Here is an 18,976-nt window from a genome sequence, read left to right on the forward strand (position 1 = left end):
GAACGCTGCTATTGTTAATAAGCTGAGAAAACTTCAAGTTTCTCAAACTCACAAGGACATTTTTTTGTTTGTTTGTTTATACCATGGGATCCCCTCACTTACTGTATCACATTATTGGGGGAAGCCAATGAGGTCGTGTTTATAAAGTGCTTAGCCAGGTGCCTGGCACATGGTGTGACTCAGTTAATCTGGGAGCACCTGTTACTTGAATAGTACCTTTTTTTCGGATGGTGATGACAGCCAAGGTTCTTTTTCTCTTACAGAGCGTACGTGGATGTTAATGAGATGAAGAACATTCTTAGACTGGATGGATCGACACACCTCAACATCTTCTTTGCAAACTCCTCGGAAGAGGAGTTGGCAGGAGTAGCAACTTGGCCATGGGACAAGGAGGCGCTGATGCACTTAGGTGAGAGCTGGAAGCTTCTTCGGGAAGAAGTTGGATTGGTACAGGCATACCCTGACTAGTGAGGATGATGATGGTGGTCACAGTTCTGATGGTGATCGTGGTGGTAATGACGGTGAACAACTTAGTTATTGATCTCTTTTGATATTGCAACACTCTTGAGCATTCCTTATCTGTCAGCCATCAAGTGAGGCTCTGAACAATAACACGGTACTATTTATTCTGTTCTACCAGTGGCGGAACTAAGATCTGGAGAGCAAAGGGGGCTTATCTAAGGTCACACCCAAATCAGGGGCAGAACCACAATTGGAATTTAGGTTTCCGACTCTGTTCACTGGTTGCTTTCTCTGTATACCCCCTGCCTCTTCGTTCATGCAAGTATCTCCTCAGCCTAGTAACAGCTTTGTCCTGGGCCAGCCTGTGATGGGTTGGCTTGAAAGGAGGAAACAAAGAGTTTGCAAGAACTCCCTGTTCCTCCATGTTCCATCCACCAGCACCACCAGGAATTCTTCTTACTTTCAAATTATGCGTATCCATAAACAAGACGTGTGTTTATACAAGCCAATCACCAAAAGTCAGAAATGACAATGGGTTCTGAACCAAGCAAACACTGTTGTCCTTTAATTTCAACTTTTCCATGTTTCCTACCAGTATGCATCTGTATGTAGATATGCATTTTTTAACTTGTGCGTATCTGAAATCATAGCATAGATGCAAATTTGTGTTCTTTTTTTTTTTCACTTAATATTATGCCATCTACATTTTCCCCATGTTGCAACAATCTTCAAAGTTACTTCTTATCCAGTTTTTTTTTTTTTTTTTCACTTAACATCACAAGAGAAAAGCCTCTCTTTGAGTTATGTCCGGTTCTCTAAAGACCAGGATTTTTTAATGGCCATGTAAAATGCCATTGGGGGTGTCCCTGGTGGCTCAGTGTTAAAGAATCTGCCTGGCAAAGCAGGAGATACAGCCTTGATCCCTGGCTCAGGAAGATACCCTGAAGAAAGAAATGGCAACCCACTCCAGTATTCTTGCCTGGGAAATCCCATGGACAGAGGAGCCTGGCAGGCTATGTAGTCCATGGGGTCATAAAGAGTCGGACACAACCTGGTGACCAAATGGCAACAATATGCCATTGAGTGAGGGCACTGCAATTTATTTAGCTCTTCTGCCTGTGTCAGAATGTTCCTATTATTTACGCCAGTGAATAGTAATGGCTCAGTGGGCACCTTTTTCTGAGAATGTTAGGGCTCAGCAGAGGGATAGTGCTGGATCTTTCCTCAGGCCTGTCCGATTTTCCAATGATTACAGCCAGAGTTCAGTAGCTGCTCTAAATCCACAATATCTTGGAGCTGAGGGGCTTTGCAACTTCAAACAATAAAGTTGTGCTGAGTCAACTTCTAGACTTAGTTTGCTCCAGAGCTCTATCTGCTACTAGTTGTTTTTAAGAGAGTGAAATCAGTTTGTATGTCTGTGTGTGTGTGTGTGTGCATACACACATATGTGTGGTTGTGTAGAGATGGAGACAGTGATAAATAGCTGGCAGTTCTCAGCTAGGGGATGTTTGTGCCCTGGGAGACATTTGACAAGGTCGAGTGAAATTTTTGGATTTCACAAATGGGGGAATGCTACTGATATCGAGTGGGTAGAGGCCAGTGATGTTGCTGGATCTCCTGTGATACCCACGATAAAGAGTTACCCGGCCTCGAATACCAGCAGTGCTGTTGTTGAGAAACCATGAGATAGATGACGGATGGGTAGACAGACAGACCTAGACAGACAGGGGCTGGGTGAAAGAGAGTGTGCAGCTTAGGCAAGCTGAAGCTGATTAGCTCATATCACATGCCTACATGATGTATGGGAATCTTGCTGGCTCAGAGCCAACATACAGGTTTGTTCTCAGCTGTGACTTCACTTCACAGGATGGCCTTAGGCAAGTCTATTTCCTTCTCCAGGTCTCAATGTCTTCAGATTTTAAGTGAGTAAGTTAGACTAGAGGGCCCCTGAAGACCCTTCTCAGGACTGAAATTCTCTCCTTTTGAAAAATCAACCAAAAGGGTCATGATTAGAGGCTTAGAAGCGTTGAGCAGCAAGTTTCTACAGTGAGAGAGAAATGCTCCTGATAATTCCATGAATTTCAGAGACTGGCTGAGGACCAGGAAGAGAGAAGGCCATAAATCCATGGCATGTTATAGTATTTCAGGATGATGTCAGCCTCAAGCTATTTCACCTTTGAAGAGAAGCAGTGAAACAGGACTCAAGCTCTGTGCTGTTGCTCTGTGAAGAGGGGAGCCTGGGAGACCCAGCCTGGACGTCAAGCCTGTAATCCTATCATTATCCCCTGGAAACACCCATGGGGTCCTGCCAGCACCCCGCCACCCGCTTCGTTCTCCATTGACCTCAGTATTACAGCTTCACAGAGAGGCTGAGAATCTTTGGTGTTCTGCTGCTGCTGCTGTTGCTTATTTCAGAACATGGCAGAGGTGCAAAGTTCCTTTCTCAAGATCACACAGCCGTTGCGAAACGGGATGAAGATTGCAACCCATGTCAGGCTAACTCCAGCCGGCCTCCCAGGCTGCCCCCTCTCCGTCCTGAGACATGCTGATCCTGAGCGGTTCCTCTGCAGTAGGCCCAATCAAACCCAATTTATGAGAATCATATATACACACCCTCTTTTCCTGCTGTTACACCATGATCCCTGGAAAAAGCCTTGGGTGGGAAGGGGATTATGTTTCATATTATGATTGACAGAAAATAATTGAGAGAGATTTCCTGTCTCAATCTCTCTTCCTCCCTGCCTCTGCCTGCCGCTTCTCACATATACACGTGCAAGCACACACACCCCCTCGTACATCTTTATCTTTGTGCTGGAAGGCTCTGAGCAGCTCAGAATTAATCGACTCCGTGAGCCCCATGGCTGAGCAAGCTCGCCCTCCCAGCCGTTCAGCCTGAGATAAAACTCCCCCCACGCCTGCTCCAGGCTTGCCAGCAGAGAATAGCAAGGGCCTCCCTCCTCACCCTTCTCCTGTAATGTGCTGCTCCGCACTTAATTGCTCAGATGTGAAGCTTTTTCTTTTTTTTTTTTAAACTTTTTATTTTGTATGGGGGGTATAGCTGATTAACAGTGTTGTGATGGTTTCAGGTGAACAACGAAGAGACTCAGCCATGCATATCCTTGTATCTGTTCTCCCCTCCCGTCTAGACTGTCGCATAACATTGAGCAGAGTTGCCTGTGCTATTCAGTAGGTCCTTGTTGGTTATCCACTTGGAATATAGCCGTATGTATGTGACCATCCCAAACTCCCGAACTAGTCCTTTCCCACGGCAACCATATGTACATTCTCTTAAGTCTGTGAGTCTCTTTCTGTTTTCTAAGTTCATTTTGTATCATTTCCTTTTAGATTCCACATATAAAGGCTGTCGTACAATATTTCTCCATTTCTGCCTGACTTACTTCATTCAATAAGACAATCTCTAGGCCCATCCATGTTGCTGCCAATGACATTATTTCATTCTTTTTAGTGGCTGAATAGTATTCCATTGTAAATATGTACCACATCTTCTTTATCCATCCCTCTGTCCTTGGACTTGAAGCTTAACCTTCCCTTAAACACACTTGGATTTTCCAGCTGAAATATCTATCTGCCAACCTGTATGTCTTTCTCCAGTAGCTAAAAACAAGCACAGAACCATGCTATCCATTGGTTTCCCTGAGGGTCTGATCCATCTATCTGCCCAAGGGAAGGAACGGTCATTCTTTTAAGACATGTGGGGTGCCTTATCGCTTCTCAAACTAGAACATACAGGCAAGTCATCTGGGGCTGTTGGTAAAACACTTAATATTTTGATTCTGTAGGTCTGGGGTGGGGCCTAAGAGTCTGCATCTCTGATCCCCTCCAGGTGAAGCTGATGCTGCTCGTTCTTGGGGTGCACTTGGGGTAGAAGTGGCTAGACAGTAAACAAGGCACTTGCTATGTGTAAGGTGCTATGCTGGCTACTTACACGCAATTACTTAGGCCTCACAACCTCACACTGGGTTGGCATTGAGCAGCTACTTAATGGCATTCAACATTTACTTAATGAGATGCCACCCTCTGCCCCTGTGGTGGGCATTAGTACCAGAACTGATTAAGACCCTGACTTTGGAACCCACGGATCTCGGGTTCAGATCGGAAGTCCCCACTTACTAATTCAATCACGGGCCGATTATTTCACCTGTCTGTGAGTCAGCATCCCTCGCATGGGGTTGTGAGGTGATTAAGTGTGCTTAAACACACGCAACACTGAACACAAGGCCTGAAAATACCTAGTAAATGCTCAGGAAACACTGACTGTTATCAGTGCTACAATGCTGAACACGCCACAGTGCTGGCCTTTATGAATACGTGCTCTCGTAGGGTACAGAGCTTCGAAAATGGGATTCAGAGATGGCAATCAACTTGCTCAACTTCACAGCATTAGTGAAGGCAACATGAGAGCCGGAACCAAGGTGTCAGGGCATGAGCGTTTCATTTAAATAATTTGTGTAGCATATTCATAAGCAGGGGCATGCGTTACTTCCTAAGAAGTTGCAGCTGAAATCTTTGCCCGTCCAGAAATCAAAGTCCTCGAATTATAATCATGCCACTACTTCCAAGTAGTTTGAAATCCTCTTGAGTAAGTTGCCTTGCTTCTTTAGGCATCGGTGTTTTCAACTGAAAAATGAAGGGATTGCACAAAATGACTTTGAGACTTCTTCCTACTCCATCAGTGATTCATGCCACAAGTCAGAACAGCTCTCAGTCATGGAGTCATAGGGTGGAGGAGACTGTGGTTACTTCGGGCCATGCCCCGTTTCCCCTTGAGGGATCTGGGGACTCCTGCAGCAGGAAGCAGGGTGCCCAGTTCGCCTGACGCTCTTACTTCCCCCTGGCAGGTGGCATCGTCTTGAATCCATCTTTCTACGGCATCCCTGGGCACACCCACACCATGATCCATGAGATTGGGCACAGCCTGGGCCTCTACCACATCTTCCGAGGCATCTCGGAAATCCAGTCTTGCAGCGACCCCTGCATGGAGACAGAGCCCTCCTATGAAACTGGAGACCTCTGCAGTGACACCAACCCAGCTCCGAAACACAAGTTCTGCGGTGACCCGGGGCCAGGGAACGACACGTGTGGCTTCCACAGCTTCTTCAACACTCCATATAACAACTTCATGAGCTACGCAGGTAAGGCCCATGCTCTGCAGGCCCACACCCTGCACCAGAGTGCCAGAGTGTCAGATGTGGCCTCCCAGCCTGGCTCAAGCAGGCTGCCTGTCTTTCCTAAGACCTCTTCATCCCAACAAGTCCTCATCCCAAATAATTGAGTACCTGTGCCTTCCATGAGTACCTCAGGGATGCAAGGACAATGTTGTATCTAAAAGCTCCTCAGAAAGATACTTTAGGAAGCTGACCAGGACTCAAAGTCAGCAAACTGAGTAGAAGGTCAGGTTCTGCTGCTAAGTCACCTGCTGCCTTGGGGTCTGTCACTTCCCATCTCTGGGTCCCACTTTTCTCAAGAAAATGCAAACTCTGGAATTTATCTCTGAGGTTTCTCCTACTTTTGCAGCTATAGTTTTCTAAGCTGGTGGTTGTTGAAACTTTAAAAAAAACCACAAAATTTTCACATGCTCTTTTACTGTTTTATTACAGTAAAATAGAATTCTTTTGGTTTTACAAATAATGAAATTATTACATGAGATGGATTTGTTTTTTCCCTGACTGCATATACCTGCTCAGAGTCCTTTTTAATACTATCGATAACAGTGTTAATAACTCATTCTTTACATTCCAAGATCCCCTACACTTCCTTTTAGTGTATATCAAGACCAGCTCTAGTCCTTATGACATCTTTGGAAAATTAGAACAAGCTATCCTGGGACTTTCCTCGTAGTCCAGTGGTTAAGATTTCAGCTTCCAATGCATGGCGTGCAGGTTCTATCCCCGGTTGGGGAGCTAACATCCCATGTGCCTCAGGGCCAGGAAAACCAAAAGACATAAAACAAAAGCCATATTGTAACAAATTCAGTAAAGACTTTCAAAATGGTCCACATTAAAAAAATCTTAAAAAGAACGAACGAGATACCCCTTTCTTAGGACGGTCTCTGCCTCACCCCTAGGCCAGGAGGCTTTTGAGTAAAGCACCAGATGCTTGTGTGTGTTAGCTGAGCATCCAGATCTATTACAATATTCAATTTAGGCGTTTCTCTCCACCACCAAAGCAGGTGAGCTTTGTGAAGGCAGCGATTGTCTCTAAGACATCACTGAGCTCTCTGCGCCTAGCACAGCCCTTGTGTTTTTAAAAAACGTTTGCTAAGAAGAAAGGGAGGGAGGAGGGAGAAAGGGGAGAAGAACGGCAAGTAGGGAGGAGTGTGAGTAAATTCTCCAGCGACAGGTACATAAGGTTGATTTGTATAGCGATATTTCTGCTTATGTGAAAGTTTACTCTTCATGGGACTTCCCTGGTGGTCCGTGGTTAAGGCTCCATGCTGCCAGTGCAGGAGGTGTGGGTTTGATTCCTGGTCAGGAAACTAAGATCCCACATACCATGCAGCTCAGCCCAAAGGTTTCAAAAAAAAAAAAATTGAGAGGTTATTGTTCATAAAGGACCTTAATGTGTTCCATCTTGTTTAGTTCTCTAAACAAGCCCGTGGGACCAGAACCACCCCCGATTCACAGGTGGCCGTCTTTTGTGTTTTCCTCTCACACCGCTCTTCCAGTGAGACCTAGCTGATGGCTGAATGGGACAGTGAGCGATCTGGGTGGTTTTCGAGTCTGTGCCAGAGAGATCATTGTCAGGGAGGTGGGGGCACTCTGAGTGGCTGTGTGACCCTGGGCCTCCATCTCTGCTTAAACCAGGGGAGCCTGCTTCTAGCAGTTTCTGTTTCTGATGGGGTTTTGTCTCAGATTGCATTTGAAGAGAGGCTGTCCCTCCTGAAGTCCAGTGGGTTCTATGACTGACTGTGGGTCTTCCCAGCTTCCCATTTGGACTGAACGACCTCCGGGGGCATCTCCAGCTTAAGGTTCATACAGTTCACACCCGAGGTCTCTTGAATGGTCAGCACCCACCCTTGGGGCCATAAACAGCCCCTAGCGTGGGGTCTCTAAAAAAGACCCGAGTGCTAGGAATTTCCTCAAAAGCAGATTTCTGCCATGCTCCCATTCCCAGCCGAGCCGGCATCCACATCCGGTGTCCCGTCCACTCCCAGAGCCCTGCTTAAGTTCTATTTCTACAGCACCTTGCCTTGGCCAGCTCAGCGCACATGGAAAATAAACAATAACATGAGTCCGGAAGTTTGCCGGCCTCTTCGGGGCCAGGCGCTGCCACTCGCTACCGGACCCCCATAAACTAAATCTTTTTTTTGTGGTTGTTCCCCTTTGTACAGATCTAAAGGGTGATTGATTTAATGTTGCTTTTTTAAAGGAACCCCTCAGCTCAGTGACCCATTAACAGCAGAACTAATTCACTGAGCTACGATAACAAACTTACACCCGCAAAAGCACATTCAAGGCGACCACGAGCTTTGAAATGTTTGTTTTTCTTAGGATCTCTGATAGATGAGGTGACAAAAGCAGCTGGGTGAAATCCAAAATGCAGACCAGGATCGGGTTCTCAGGGCTGGGGAGAGGGACACACGGGGGCTTTGCAGTCACGACAAGAGGGTAGAGAGCTTGCTGGGTCGGCTGCTTAGAGTTCCTTCCTTTCGAGTGCTCTGGCTTTTTGCAGAAGATGGGTGTGTTCTGTGTTTGTGTTGACCTGCGTGGTAGCCATCAGCTGCTTGTGGCTATTGAGCAAGGAGAGTGAAGCTGAGGACCTGAATTAATTGTTAGTCCTAAGACTGTAATGAATTGAACATGGCTGGTGGCAAGTCTGCAGAAACTACGAAGTGTCTACGGCATACCAGACACCGTGAGCAACGCCCCATAGGCTTGTCTCATTGAAACGTCTAAATAGCCATCAATGGGATAAGTGCTATTACTATTGTACCCACTTTACAGATGGAGAAAGTATGGCTTAGGGAACTTGTCACGTTCCCAGGGTCACACGGCAAAAACAAGGCATGCCTTTTTTGGCAGAGCCTGCATTTAAGCAACAATTATCTGGCTCCCTTTCTGACACTGGGGGAGTTTGAGAGTGTCCCAACTGCTCAGATTAAGCAGACACCAGGCAGGTGCTAGGGACAAGCCTAGTCAAGCACCGGGTGAGTGCGGTCACGTTGAGTTGTTGGCTAATCCTCAGGCAGATAGAAAGAGGGCAGTTCAGAGTCTTACTTCCTGAAGACAGTATGCCATAAGGTACCCACTAAGAGGGCCTCCAAGCCCAGCTTCCTCAAGAGTGTAGAAACCAGGCCTTCCCCAGCTATGGGAGCAAGTGTCTTATCACTGCTGTTCTGTGTGTTCCTTTTAATATGCACATAAGCTTTGACACGGCAGCCCCACCTCTAAGAAGTATGTCTTAAGGAAATAAATCTGTTAATGTGTTTACAGATTTCATCCTAAAAATGTTTTTAGCAATGTTTTTTTCTCCACATATTAATTAGACATTTACTAATTGAAGTGTGTAATAGGCATAGAAGAGAAATGCTTACACGTGTGAAAAGCTAGAAGCTTCTTACAAATCCAAAGAGAATGGGTTGCTGAAATAAATCACAAGGCACTCACATGACAGAACATCCTGTGATCACTGAAGATGATGTAGCAGACGGTTGATAGGAACATAGTGGTTCAGAGCATGAAGTCTAGGGTGTGAGAACCAACTTGAATCCTCTGCGTGCTGGCCTTTGACTTTGACCTTAGGCAAGTTACTTCCTGTTACTTCCTGTCTAAGCCTGTTACTTCACTGGTGCATGGGGGACAATCACCCTCACCTTGCATGCCAGTCATACAGGTGAAGGACTTAGAACTGTCCTTGGTACCAAAACTAGCGTTCAGTAAGTGATGATTAGCAGGATTATTTGTTGACTGTTAATTGTGAAAACACTGCAGAACCTAATGTACAGTATAAGGCCTGGCACATGTATCATATCTCATCACAAATATGTGTATGTTTGTGTGTATGTGTATATATACATACATATGATGTTTGTGATGATAAGAATCACAGAAATCCACTAGAGATATTCATATCCGTCTACACATACATATACACTAGATTTTTTTTTTTCTATCTCTAGGTCATATTTAGGTTGATGTTTATTTCTTTGTAACATGCTTGGCACATACCAAGGGTTCTGCAGTGGATATAATCATATGTTGCTGTTACTGTTATTATCATTGTTTTTAAAACAAAGCCATCAGTTATTCATGCACTAGAAATGGGTGAGCTAGGTGCATGGTTTCCTTGGCTGTAGAAGGCAGGTAGGATCATGAGTCCCTGTTTCACAGTGGGTGGAAACAAGGCTGTCAGGGATCAGCACGGTGTCTGAGGTTCCACAGGAAGTGGAGGCCCTGAACCTCCCTGCCGTGTGGGCTTCCAGCTGCAGGTGGAAATTGTTCTTGAGAACAAAGTTTAGATTGCAAACTCACAGCACAACATCCACGCCTGGGGACTGGTGTAGCCTTACAGAATACTGAAGTCCCCCATGTCCCTTCTGGTTGGAGACAGCATGGGGACAGAAGAATGGGATGGGCTGGCTGGTCCTCGAGAGCAGGATGAAGGGGCCACAGGTGTCAGGACAGGCAGCCTGTGGAGGCAGGAGCTAAGAGGGGCCAACTTGAAGCGTCAGCTAATTGGGGCAGAGCCTTTATGATTGACAGAAACCCTCTGGCACCTCACCCAAGATTCTGGCAGCGGTTCAGTCTCTAAGTGATCTAGCTCTGGGAGGAATGTTTTCTGACTTCAGTTTTAAAGTTCAGGTGTAGTTCTGTCCTCCTACCAGCTTCTGTCACCTACCCATTTTACAAACTTTTAAATTGGCAGACATGGAAATGGCTCATTTTTAAGTTATAAAAGGAAAGAAACTCCTTTGGAGGAAGAAAACCAAACAAATCAGAATACAGAGAGGAAAGCATATTGTTGTTTTTCTCTCTCGTTCATCTAGATAAATGCCATATGTGCTCCAGCTCATGGAAACCACACCATCACTAGGTTGTGGGGTTGATTTAAATGTCCCCAACTTATACACAAGGGGCCTGGGTTTTAAAGTTACTTCCTTGTTTGGGAAATGACTGATTAGAATTCTGTTCTGTGCATGCACCTTAATGTACAGAGTCCTCCCCCTATTAATAGACAGATGTGTTATTTCTAGCATTTTTTTTCTATGTAAATGATATTTCAAAAGATGTCCTTGTATATAAGATTTCCCTCATGTTTGTTCGTGAGTAGCGATCCATCGAATTCCTAAATGCAATGTTGCAAAATCAAAGAGAGTGACTATTTTACATTCTGGTTTTTTTCCTGCTTCTGGTTTCCTAACACTTGGCCACATTAGTGTCTGCGTGCACGCAGGCAGGCACACAAGCACGCGTGCACACACAGTTGCCTGCTCTATCCCAGGTCCCGAGGCAGTGAGCATTCACTGAGCGTTGATCGCACCTCTTGATGCTACACTTTCTGTGACCTTCAGCAGCATTCTGACACCAGCGCTCTTGTTGTCATCAGTATCTCCCTTTTACAGGTGGGGAAACCGAGGCACAGTGACTCCAGATCATTCACAAATCATTTGACTCCAGATCATCCACACATGACTCTAACTGCATAACCCTTACTTCTTTAGCCAACATGCCTTTCTCCTGCTTTTAACCTATTCAGTGGCTTTTCCAAAGCTTTCGGGATGAAGTACAAAGTCCATGGTAACAAAGGAAAATGTACCAGACCATCCAGTCCTTCTTAGACCATTGGGGGCATTTGGATTCTTATTTTCCAGGCAAAAGCAACCCATAGCATGTTTTGTATCCAAGGAGTTACACGGAGGTATCTGAGCTTGAGAGTGATTTGTGCAACTAGCCATTCTTTGGTGGTGTTCTCCAAAGGACTCGGGGCTCTTCTGCTGCTTCCAAATGTATAAAAGTCTTCCCCAGGGTGCTGGCAAGGAGACCGTCAAAAACTGCTAAGGGGATCAGAGGCAGCTTCTGTGTATAACCTCCTCACACTCCTATCCCTTCCCCAAGCTGGATTCTCAAGGTCATGTCCAACTGCCCGGCACCTGCCCAAACTTATTTTCTGTTTGTTTGATAAGAGAAAGTGAGTTTATGCTGCGGAATTCCCATGGTGGGTTCATTTAAAGATCTGGCGAGCCCCGTTCTCCTCCGTCTGGGGCCCAGCTGCAGAATCCCTGGCCAGGCGGACACCTCTGGGAAGTGGTGTTTTTGGAAACCAAGCCAAAACAGTGCCTTGATCTGCCCCTGGGGCAGCTGAGTAAAGCTGTTGGAGGGAGAGACGGGAGGCAAGCTTCCTCCTTGGCAGGGAAGAGTCTCGGGTCGTGGCCTTCATTCCGCATCCTAGAAAACAGAGGGTAGAGCTGAAGGTCATTAGATCTAAAGACATTCAGAGATGAGATTGTATTCCACTTCCCTCCAACTCAGGCTCAACTCCTGTTTATCAAACACCTGCGGGACACTTTGTCTATATAAGTCTCATGGACACTCAGAAAAAAGTTCTCATATTGATTAGAAACGTGGCCTTGGAGTCAAGACTGCCTGGGTTCACATCTCAGACCCGCTTCTAGCTCTGTGATCTTTAAAAAGTAGTGAGATAAATAAATGGAAAAAAAAAAGGTAGTGAGACCTCTCTCAGCCTCAGCTTCCTCCTCTGTGAAATGGAGCAATCAGAGTATTTACTCCAAAACTAATGGGAGAGTTACACATGCCCAAAGCACAGTATCCCGTGTACGAAGCATGTACTAAGCCCACAGTCCATGTCCCAGTGACAGCACTATGCAGAAGGTGTCATTGTCCTTGCATTCCTGCCGTGGACACCGGAACCTGGACGCCGAGCCTGGACTCCTTCTGAAGCCTGGACGCCGAGCCTGGACTCCTTCCGAATTTCCCCGTGCTCACTGCCCAGGGCTCATCGCTTCTGTGGTCCTGAGCTGCCCCTTCTGCCATCCCTCGTCTTCTTCCCCAGTCTTAACGGTGTAACCTGGTTGACCCCCAGGACCTCCCCTAGAAGCCTCTCCAGTTTATCCGTCTTCCTTGCCACACCATCTCCTTGTCGTCGGGGGCTGGCATCACAGACTTGAACAGCCTTATGACCACCTTGAGCCACGCAGCAGACTGACCTCTGCTCTATGGCTGGGCTGGTAGCTCCCCAACGGCGGGAGTGTTGTAGGTTTCCGTGGCCCTTGGCTTAGAGCAGAGTGTGTAGAATCAGTGCTCTGAAGGCTGGTTCGGAAGGCGGTATTGCTGCATCAGTAAGGAGCGGAATTAATGAATGAGCCGATGAACAGATGTGAAGGTGGGAGTGACGGAACAAGTACGCATGTGAAAGAATGAGTGAGCAAACAGACAGGACACGAGTGGGTGAGTGAGAGATACTGACTGGTTGGCTGGAGAGGGAGGTGCGAGGGGCGGTGTAGCTTACTGACCGGTGGCTGGGGGCCCGTGGAAAGCGGCTCGTCTTGCCCTTGTCCTTACCCGTGACCTCCCGCTCCGGGCTCAGACGTGCCTCTTCAGTCCCATCCACCCTCCCCCTCCTAATGCTCCCTCTCACCTGTCTGCAGAAGTGATGACTGCACTAATTTGTTCACAGACCATTAACTCTTGAGCACTGGAGGAGGCCAGCTCCGAGCTGGCAGGGGCCGGGTGCTGGCTTCATCATCATTCTCTTGCCTGCCGGTCCGTGCAGCGAGGCGCTTATCTCTCCCTCTGCCTGCTTGCAGATGACGACTGCACCGACTCCTTCACGCCCAATCAGGTCGCCAGGATGCACTGCTACCTGGACCTGGTGTACCAGGGCTGGCAGCCCTCCAGGAAGCCGGCGCCCATCGCCCTCGCCCCCCATGTCGTGAGCCACACGGCCGACTCGGTGATGCTGGAGTGGTTCCCTCCCATTGACGGCCACTTCTTTGAAAGGTGAGTGTGGCCTGCGAGGTGTTGATCCCTCTCTCTCTCTCCTGCCAAGAAGAGGGAAACGTGGAAGGGAAGCAGCCTTGGAGAGGGATTTCGCTGTGTCTTTTATTGTTGATCTTGTTTAACAAGTGCCCACAAGTGCCCAGAGGGTAAAGAATCTGCCTGCAGTGCAGGAGACCTGGGTTCGATCCCTGGGTCGGGAGGATCCCCTGGAGAAGGACATGTCAACCCACTCCAGTATTCTTGCCTGGAGAATCCGTGGTCAGAGGAGCCTGCCTGGCGGGCTACAGTCCATGGGGTCGCACAGAGTTGAACCTGAGTAAGGGGCTAAGACTCACTCAAGGACTCACTAGCACAGTGACTGCTCCATTTAGACATGTTGTAGATTTGGGGATCGGGAAGTACATAAATGATTGCTAACAGAAATTAGTGAGTGATGGTGCATAATTTATGTGGTGAATATTAAGCTTTATTTTATTGTTAAAAACCTGGAAACTTCTGTCTCCTGAACCTCGTCTAGAATGGAGGTACTGGTCTCATCTCATGAGCCTGGGCGTCTAACCTGCCTCTGGTTAATGAGCTAACACCTTTGTATACACGTAATACAATATAAGTAGGGCACATTATACATGAAGGGTATACATGCATATGTATATATGCACTGTATATGTGTGTGTATATATATGTGTGTGTGTATATATATATACACACACATGTATTTTTGTATAATGACAATCTTTGCCTTTGTTGTCTAATAGAACTGAAGGTAGAATTTTTAGAAGATCCAGGGATGATAAATCAAGGCCCAAGGTGCCTTAGTTAAGCTTCTGTCAGTCACTTACTGGCGGTATGGCCTTGGGCAAGTCAGTTTCTCCTCCTCCATCTTATACTCCACTGAAAGGTGGGTCTAATGGTGCCTCAGTGGTCTGAAGGTGGAAACATGAACGAAATCATTTCTTGTGGTGCCTTTCCACATTGGGTCTCCCCAAGGTGCTGAAACTTTAGGGGATTTTAAAGGATCATGAAAATGTACTAACACGTTGACATTTAATTTGGTTGGAACTTGGCTATAAATTAGTGTGGATTCGTATTTTTGCCCCCTCCCAGTCCTTCTTGAGAATGTTTTATCCAGTGATGATAATACAATATTGACGATGGTGGAAATAATAACCAGCTGATGATGAATTAATATTACTCAATGGTTGTGCATGCTGTTTCTCAAGTGCTCACTCTGCTCTGGATTCTGTACTAAATGCCATCTCTTCGGTAATTTCTGTAAAGGGGGAATCAGCTTCTTCATTTGCCAGATGAGGAAGGGATTAGAGTTCAAAGAGGCCAGAAGCCCATAGAAAGTGGTGGGAGCCAGGCTCCGACTCACATTTTGCAGCGTCTGATCTCAAGCTCGCATGTTCTTTCATTAAGTTTTTCCAAACCTTGAATTATGAAGGAGGTGTTACTCTCCCCTTCATAGAGGCCATAAAATGTGGCAAGGAACTCTCAAGTATGTGTGTGTGTGTGCGTGCATAAAAACATATTAGATCATGGCATCACAATTAAATTTGGGCTCCAGTTTCCCTTCAGTACTATCAGTCCTTGAATCTAGAGCCTTCTTTTGACAGCTGGATGAATGTGATCATGGAGAAAGGAAATGCACTCCATAGACGCTCTGTAGCCACCCCCTTCCTCTGCCCCAGCCGCCCTCACTGGGAGCTCAGAGCTGGGTTTGGGAAACCTCATGTGACACTTCAGAGCAGCCTTTCCAGCAGCCTGTGGATTTATTTATTTTTTCTGTGGCAATGAGAAGTATCAGACTTTTGGTCAAGCCTTGGCCTCGATTCCACTTAAAAATGGAAGTTTTGTAAATGAAGCTTCCTGTGTGTGTATTCAATTTGTATTTCATAAAGCAGTTATTGTCCATTAAATAAATACCATCTGATTGTTGGAAACCTATTGGAGGGTTAATTGTTGCGTAATGAGATATGTCTCTATTACATGGGGCCCTCAGCTTCAATCAGCATGTTTTTAATAACCTATAGTCAGTTGGTACTTGAGGCTCATACAATAGCTATTCTGTTCAGTCTAAGATTTCATAATGGAGTTATCATATGTTAAATTAAAACTGACATTTTAGAAACATATCTAATTAGGGTTAACAGCTATGTAGACTATAGTCTATGACTGAAGGAAGCAGGTCAGCAAGTTCAATAAATTGTTTTAAAAGAAATGAATCTATCGGTCTCCCATATGCAAGGAGTTAATACTCATGGAAATTGACTTAGTACGAAGTGCACAAGCTTTGATGTTGAGTGGTCTGTATTCCAGTCTCAGCTTCACCACTCCCAGCCTAGGGGACCTTGGGCAAGTTGTCTCACCTCTCTGATCCCTTCTGGCCTTCCTGAGTCTTCTTCCATAAAAAGTGCTAACCATACCCACTCCACCTGTCCTCTGTGGGGAATTTAATAAGATGCCATCTGTGATATGCCTAGCACACACACCCTATGCTCAGGAAATACTAGCTCCCATCTTGTACAAAGTTTTGCAGAGCTTTTGAGCTACTTGAAATTCTCTTTCCCTGCAAAATCTCTGGTGTGTTCCACTACATTCATCAATGCCAACCTCTAGCCCCTGGCCATCCTCATGTCCTCCTGCTGCTCCTCACATCTGTGGGCTAAGAGAATACAAGGGTTTTCCTTAAAAAAACATACTCAGATCCTCCCACCACCTGGGTCCTCACACATGGGCAACTGAATAAATAATTCAAGGCCACCCCTGGCTTTTTTAACTCCTTTATTTTTATCTGTCTTGCAAACATGTGTTGACTAGGTGGTTTCAGTTTTCTGAACAATGAACTGTGGTGTATAGTAGAAAGAATGATAGACTGGGAACCAAGAGACCTGAAGTCTTTGCAACTTCACTGATTTCTTCTTCCTCTTAGACCTCAGTTTTCTGATCTGTAAACTAAAGGGGAATCTAGCCTTTCTCAACCAAGGTTCTTTTTCCAAGTCTCAGAACGTGGAAAATGACTTAAGTAACTATTTTCTCAATTCTCCTAAGGATAGTACATAACTAGTACCATTCTAGATGCCTAGGAGAGAGCTTAATTCCTTCCCCTTATGGTGGGTACCTTAGAGAAACACTGTCCAATAGAACGTTCTGTAATATCCAGTGTTGTAGCCATAAGCCAACTGTGGCTAGGGAGCAGTTGAACTGTGATGAGTGTAACTGAGGAACTGAGATGAATTCTATGTTAATTTAAATTCATTTAGATTTGAATAGCCGCGTGTTACTAGGGGCTGCTGAAGTAGACAGCACAGGTTTGGAGCTTTAAACTTTAATTCTCACAGACCCTGAGTAAGAAAGGTGATCTCTCCAGTGTTAGCATCCTTTAGCATCCTGTGTTTCTATGATTTCAGTGTGAGTGAGTGTGTGTGTGTGTGTGTGTGTGTGTGTGTGTGTGTGCGTGTGTGTATTTGTCTGTGTAGGTATAGGTTTCCATTAAAATCAAATAAATGCCAAAGATTAGAAACACATTTTACATACCCTGAATGTGTAGGATATGGCGTGGTTTTGGTAAAGTCTGTTTTGACTCTGTGACTTTCTGAGCTTTGACCTTGGTATGGTTCCTCTGCACCCATGAGCCTCAGTTTCCTTATCTGTAAAATGGGAACATCACCCACCATATGCAGGATCACACCTTTGCTGTTTATTTCCTGACTTTGCTTTTACCTGTGCTCTTCTTTTCCCAATTTATTCTTCGTTCATCATTCAGGCTGATCTTTTAAAAATGTGAATTAGATCATGCCACCCATGTTATAACCCTCCAGTGACTTCCCGTTACTTTTATGTGTAATCTGCAAGGAGTCTGCAGAACCTTCCATCCTGTGGTCCTTGCCTGCTTGTCCCACTGGCTCTCGCACCACTCTTTCTTTCATTGGTGACTCTTGCCACTCGAGTTTCCTTCGGGACCTCTGTGGACCAAGGCCTTTTCTCCCGCCTGTGTCCTTCACGCACCTTTAGACTGAACCTGGGCGGCTCTACTCCCAATCCTGGTGTCATTCTTCACCATACTGCACTAAGGTCTGCCACCATCACTCCCATCTGAAGCCCTGCACAACCCCTGCATCATCTATCAACTTTCCTTCTAGCAATAACTCAACCTGTACTTTATAAACACTACTTTCCTGTTTGTTTATGGACTGTTGCCTCTGCTGGATTGCAGGGTCTATGAGGGCAGGTACCACCTCAGATCTCCTCTCCCGTGGATGGTTAGTGTCAGGTCGCTGCACAGTGCTAGCAACCAGAGATTGTTCAATGAGTGTCCAGTGAATGAACAGGTGAAATATTGAATGAACACGCTAACCCATGATTGAGCATGAGGGAATGCTCTTTGTGGAACTCCGTGTAAATAAGGCCCATGTACTGTCAGGTGGGCGACGGTTTATTAGTTCATCAAAAAGTATTTATAGGGAACCTACAGTTGTCAAGAACTCAGTGAAGTACAGGTGACTACATGCGTTTCCTCTAAAGCAAGGCATCTAGAGTAGAAAGCTCAGTTACCACTAAGATCGGTGCGATAGTGATTCCTACAAGGATGTTCCTAATCTCATTGTCATCATAAAGCCAGTCCTGTGACTCTGAGCTGCTCTGCGTGGATTGTGGTCCTTATAATGGAACCAGACTGGTGCTGAGAACCTCTCTCTCCACTCTTCATCCTCTGCCTCCAAGTACATGTGTTTAATCATCATCATTGCTAGTTCAGGAACACCTCATACATGCTGAAAATACAGAGAAAGTTCAGAAGACCAGAAGGAATGGAAGTAGGGAGAGAGGAATCATCCGGAGTTCCACCACCTAGAAATAATTGCTGGTAGTATTTTGTCACATTAAGTTATTTGAACAGCATCAAGATGCTGCTATAAAGTACAGTTTTGAATGACTCTTCCCTTAACATTGTAACACATTTTCCATAAATTTTAATGATCTTTATGAATATTTGTAACAATTGCTTACTGTTCCATCGAGCAGATTGACCTTAGACTGGTCAACCATTCTCTTATCACTAAATATTAGTGTGCTTGTAAAATTATCCCTATGTATGATTTCATACGGAGAAGGCAATGGCACCCCACTCCAGTACTCTTGCCTGGAAAATCCCATGGATGGAGGAGCCTGGTAGGCTGCAGTCCATGGGGTCACTAAGAGTCAAGCATGACTGAGCGACTTCACTTTTCACTTTCATTCATTGGAGAAGGAAATGGCAGCCCACTCCAGTATTCTTGCCTGGAGAATTCCAAGGACAGAGGAGCCTAAAGGGCTGCCGTCTATGGGGTCGCACAGAGTCGGACACGACTGAAGTGACTTAGCAGCAGCAGCGTGATTTCGTATTTATGATGATAAAGCTGATGATGCAGAATATGCAATTTGAGGGTCTACACTAGGTTAGTCATGAGTCTTAGCAACATGCTGGAGTGACTGGTATTTATTCATCTATCCATCCAGCCATTAAGTTACACATGTTGGTCATCATATTAGCAGATGAG

The 18,976-nt window shown here is 45.7% G+C and overlaps 1 protein-coding gene across 2 annotated transcripts in view; it reads left to right on the plus strand.

The window, feature by feature from the left end:
* PAPPA (pappalysin 1) overlaps nt 1-18,976 on the plus strand; it is a 257,144-nt gene that overhangs the window by 54,992 nt on the left and 183,176 nt on the right. For both annotated transcript variants that reach the window (XM_065946622.1, XM_065946623.1), the window contains exons 3-5: nt 264-409; nt 5,322-5,615; nt 13,247-13,439. In XM_065946622.1, coding sequence (XP_065802694.1) covers nt 264-409; nt 5,322-5,615; nt 13,247-13,439 — 633 coding nt within the window. The remainder of the gene's footprint in view (nt 1-263; nt 410-5,321; nt 5,616-13,246; nt 13,440-18,976) is intronic.

The sequence above is a fragment of the Muntiacus reevesi genome, chromosome 10 (genome assembly GCF_963930625.1).
Source record: "Muntiacus reevesi chromosome 10, mMunRee1.1, whole genome shotgun sequence".
NCBI lineage: Eukaryota > Metazoa > Chordata > Mammalia > Artiodactyla > Cervidae > Muntiacus > Muntiacus reevesi.